The sequence below is a fragment of the Clupea harengus genome, chromosome 15 (genome assembly GCF_900700415.2).
Source record: "Clupea harengus chromosome 15, Ch_v2.0.2, whole genome shotgun sequence".
NCBI classification, from domain to species: Eukaryota; Metazoa; Chordata; class Actinopteri; order Clupeiformes; family Clupeidae; genus Clupea; species Clupea harengus.
In genome coordinates, this window is record NC_045166.1 from 20,520,904 (window position 1) to 20,525,903 (window position 5,000).

At 42.4% G+C, this 5,000-nt stretch overlaps 1 protein-coding gene across 1 annotated transcript in view; it reads left to right on the forward strand.

Annotated features, from left to right (window-relative positions):
- Positions 1-5,000, forward strand: part of nbas (NBAS subunit of NRZ tethering complex) — a 116,638-nt gene that overhangs the window by 25,926 nt on the left and 85,712 nt on the right. The window contains exons 20-21 of the mRNA XM_031581229.2: positions 2,428-2,532; positions 2,920-3,056. Coding sequence (XP_031437089.1) covers positions 2,428-2,532; positions 2,920-3,056 — 242 coding nt within the window. The remainder of the gene's footprint in view (positions 1-2,427; positions 2,533-2,919; positions 3,057-5,000) is intronic.

Consider the following 5,000-nt stretch of genomic DNA (forward strand, 5'->3'; position numbering starts at 1 on the left):
CTGCATTTCCAGTCCACTCTTCTTCCTGCACAGAGGGGAGTGGGTGGGGATGGCTGTTGCAGTGGGCAGGAATGTAACCTGTAACCTTATTGCAGTGGACCCGAAGGAGTCTGCCACTGAAGACACTCTGCTGTCTGACCAGTAGGTTGTGTAGGGGCTGTGTAGTGTTGTCTGACCAGGAGGTCGTGCAGGAGATGTGAAGTATTGTCCATTATGTGGAGCAGCTTGTGCAACATCCTTCTCTCCACAACCGACTCTAGGGGCTCCAGAGCAGTCCCCAGCACAGAACCAGCCTTCTTCGTCAGTTTGTACAGTTTCTTAGAGGCGTTGACTCTGATGCTGCTGAACCAACAGATGGCTGCAAAGAAAATTGCACTTCCAACAACAGACTGGCGAAAGATATGCAATACATTGCTGCACACATTGAAGGACCTAAGCTTCCTCAATAAGTAGAGTCTGCTGTCCCTTCCTGTAGACAGTCCCAGTGGTACATTTCCAGTCCAGTCTGTTGTCAAGGTGAACAACCAGATATCTGTAGTCCTCCACCACATCCACCTCTTCTCCCAGGATGGAAATGGTGTTCAGCTTAGTCCTGGTCCTCCTGAAATCTACAACCACCTTCTTCGTCTTGGCCACATTTAAGAGGAGGTGGTTGTTCCCACACCACGCCACAAAGCGGTTCACCAGTTCCCTGCACTCAGTCTGCTGTCCACCACTGACACACCCCACAACTGCAGAGTCAACAAAAAAGTTCTGCAAATTACAGAAGTTATAAGAGGAGAAGAGGAAAGGTGAGAGTGCAGTCCCCTGCGGTGCTCCTGTGCTGCTAACTTCCTACTTGACCAGCGGTTCTCTAAGCCCCAATAACTACTTGAGCAGCGGTTCTCTAAGCCCCAAGAACTAATTGACCAGCGGTTTTCTAAGCCCCAATAACTACTTGAGCAGCGGTTTTCTAAGCCCCAAGAACTACTTGACCAGCGGTTCTCTAAGCCCCAAGAACTACTTGACCAGCAGTTCTTTTAGGTCCCAAACACTGGTAGACCAACAGCTCTCTTGTCCCCCTCCCAACCATTTCAGCTACTCATTCATCTCTGTGCTGTGCTCTGAAATATAATGTAGTGCTGGCTTAAAGATCAACATAGTTGTCAGTCACTAATGTCAGAGCAGACTCCTGACTGACAATCAAAAGCTTTTAATGTTCATATTGGGGTACAGTCCACAGATATGCTCCTCATATACAAAAAAAGGAAAGAAAATTGTACAAAAGATAAGAAATATGTCACGAACACCTCAGAAACTTCAGTTAAAGATTCACAAGTATTTCAAGCATTTCCCAGGTTTTTTTTTATTCATTCATTTTGGACAAAGGCACCACAACGTAACTTCCTTACATAAGATGTAACAAAGGCCATGGTCACTGACCTTTTAACAAGGTTTAAAAAAAACAAAACAAAAAACATAGTTGATCTTTTCCATGCTCTCTGTCTCACTCACTCACCCTCTCAGACCCACTAACACACACACACACACGCACACACGCACACTCATACAATATCCCACAAAGAACAAGGCTGCACTCATGGCATGCACTCAGTCTATAAAAATATCACTCGAGCACTGTTTGGTTTTCTTTCTTTCATGCTTTGCTTTTTGCTCTCTCTCTCTCTCTGGTCTGGCTTTCCTTGTTGGCTTATCTCTTTCTTTCAGACTCTTTGCTTTCTCTCTCTCTCTTTTCTAGATTTCCTTCCTCACTCTCTAGCTTTATTGCAGCAAACATTTAGTTCACGATCAGGACACAGTGCATGCATGAAAACATCAACAAGAAGAACAACAACAATAACAACAAAGATGAGCGATTGTCAGAAGAAAGTGAAGTTCAACCTGACATGTTTGCTTATATGTGTTTATTTTTACCAGGCCAGTCTCTGCTTCTTCCACTGAGGCTTTGAGGCTGAAATTAGCCATCAAAATGTCACATCCCCCCTCCCCATCCCCTTGAGGAAGCCACAGAAAAACTGGAACGAACTGACCGTCTTCCATAATCAGTGCATAGCTGATGACTGGAAATAATAATATGAATTAAATTAGCTGGAAATTCATTTCCATTCTCAATTGTGATCATTGTGTTGGAGAAAAAGGAATGGATAGCTTTTTGCCTTTTGTGAAGTCAAGGATTGTTATGGAGTTGAAAGAACGTTTGCTCAAGACCTCTAACTTTTTATCGCAGTAATAGGCCTATTACTGCAACAGCAAGGACTTTTGGGTATTCCTGGGTATTCCTTGGGTATTCCTGCTTAAGAATGTAATGCTTTATGATGGTTTTATGTGACATTTCATGTCTCTCTCTTTTTCTTTCTACCTCTTTCCCTATCTTTTCTTTCCCTTCTTTCTTTCTTTCATTCTTTCTCTCTCTCTCTCTGTCTGTAGGAGATACTGGGTGGGCCTCATGCCGCAGAGGAGAGATATGATGCTGAATTCTTTAAGACTTTCCGCAATCAGAATATTGTCCTGTCGGCAAGAAACTATGCCAGGGTAAAGCCCTTTATCGCTGTGTGTGTGTGTGTGTGTGTGTGTGTGTGTGTGTGTGTGATGTTGGGTGTGTCTGGTTGTGTAGGGGTGTGTGTATGTCTGTATTTGTGTGTGTGTGTGTGTGTGTGAGTGAGTGAGTGGTGGACTTTGTATTATCCACACATGTGAAATGTTCATATGTCTCATAACTCAGAGATTTGAAATGCATATATTTTATGTGTGTGATTTGGATTTGAAGCCCTGGGCAATGAAATGTCCCTATCTTGATCTCATTTTCTCTTTCCTGTTTTTATTAACACTCTGGTTTGTGTGTGTGTGTGTGTGTGTGTGTGTGTGTGTGTGTGTGTGTGGGACCGTGTGTGTGTGTGTGTGTGTGTGTGTATACTACAGGAGAGTAACGTCCAAGCTCTGGACATTCTCTTCACCTACCATGGCTCTGAGCTGTTGCAGCATCGCCTGGCCATCCTCTGCAATTTCCCAGAAACCACCTCTCCGCACGAGTACACCATCCTGCTCCCCGAGGCCTGGTATGCACCGTTCTCCAACACCACCCACCCAAAACGACCCTTCCACTGGGTCAGAGGTCAAAAGGTCATTGGGTGAAGCGTGTCACATGTTGGCTCTGAAGGTTTCATTTCATTGGCTCGTTACTCATTCCGTCACATGTTGACGGTAATGATGGTAGGCAGCCTCCCTTATTACTAGGCTGTATGTCATTGTAGAAGACACGCCATTATCAGGGCAGCTCTTCACAGTGACACTTTACTTGAATCCAGTATCCATAAAGCATTATAAACATATTCATAAAAGGTTATGAAGTATTCCTAATGCCTCATAATGATTGACGTAAGTCTTTATATAAATATTTGTACATAATAATGATTGTACTTATAAAGTGTTTTGATGTTGTAGTATAAGCCCTACACAAGTGTATTTATGATGGCTTATATGGAGTCACAAATGGTTCCATGAAGAACATTTAGTGAAAAAACATTTGTCATCATTTAGAGGTAAAAGAAGCTTTATTATGCATTTAGATACCTCAAGCGGTAAGTTCTTATACTATAACAATGTTGCACTTTATGAGTGCAATCATTAGGCATTTTAAATACTTTATAACGCTTTATGAATATGAGTGTTCTTATAATGCTTTATGGATACTTGGATGGATAAGTAAAGTTTTAGCCCCTTCACTTATCTCAGTGCTTACTGTGTCTCTGTGCTGCCATAGAACTTGTACAACCGCAGCACTTGAAAGGACATAGAACTAGTACACCCGCAGCACTTTAAAGAACATAGAACTAGTACACCCGCAGCACTCGAAAGAACAGAACTAGTACACCTGCAGCACTCGAAAGAACATTGAACTAGTAAACCCGCAGCACTCTAAAGAGCATAGAACTGTTAAACCCGCAGCACTTGAAAGGACATAGAACTAGTAAACCCGCAGCACTCGAAAGAACATAGCACTAGTTCACCCGCAGCACTCTAAAGAACATAGAACTAATACGCCTGCAGCACTCTAAAGAACATAGAACTAATACGCCTGCAGCACTCTAAAGAACATAGAACTAGTAAACCCGCAGAACCTCGAAACAACAGAACTAATACGCCTGCAGCACTCTAAAGAACAGAACTAGTACACCCGCAGCACTCTAAAGAACAGAACTAGTACACCCACAGCACTCTAAAGAACAGAACTAGTACACCCGCAGCACTCTAAAGAACATAGAACTAGTACACCAGCAGCACTCTAAAGAACATAGAACTAATACGCCTGCAGCACTCTAAAGAACATTGAACTAGTAAACCCGCAGCACTCTAAAGAGCATAGAACTGTTAAACCCGCAGCACTTGAAAGGACATAGAACTAGTAAACCCGCAGCACTCTAAAGAATATAGAACTAGTTCACCCGCAGCACTCTAAAGAACATAGAACTAATACGCCTGCAGCACTCTAAAGAACATAGAACTAGTACACCAGCAGCACTCTAAAGAACATAGAACTAGTACACCAGCAGCACTCTAAAGAACATAGAACTAGTACACCAGCAGCACCGTTGTCTAAACCTGCTATCCAGTATCCCTTCAAAAAGCATAGAGATATTTCATGTGTATTTATTTATTAAGCTCTATTTCATGCCATTTTTCCCTGTCGTTTTCTACACTAATTCTCTTTATACGGCTCCCTTAGGAATAGACGAAACTGTGTGTGTGTGTGACCGAGAGAGAGAGCGTTTGTGTTTGTATTCAAACAGGGAGTTATTTTGACACTTCTGGGCATGTTAAGAAAAAAAAAGGATGGTAAAATAATTGTACTTTCTAAATTTACACCTGAAGCATAACCGATCAAATCCAATCAAAGCAGGGATCCTCGACGCCTAGTGACAGAATCTTAAGCAGTTCTACTCTGTCTCTCCATCTCTCTCTCTCTCTATATATATATATAACAATGTTTTATATGTTATACA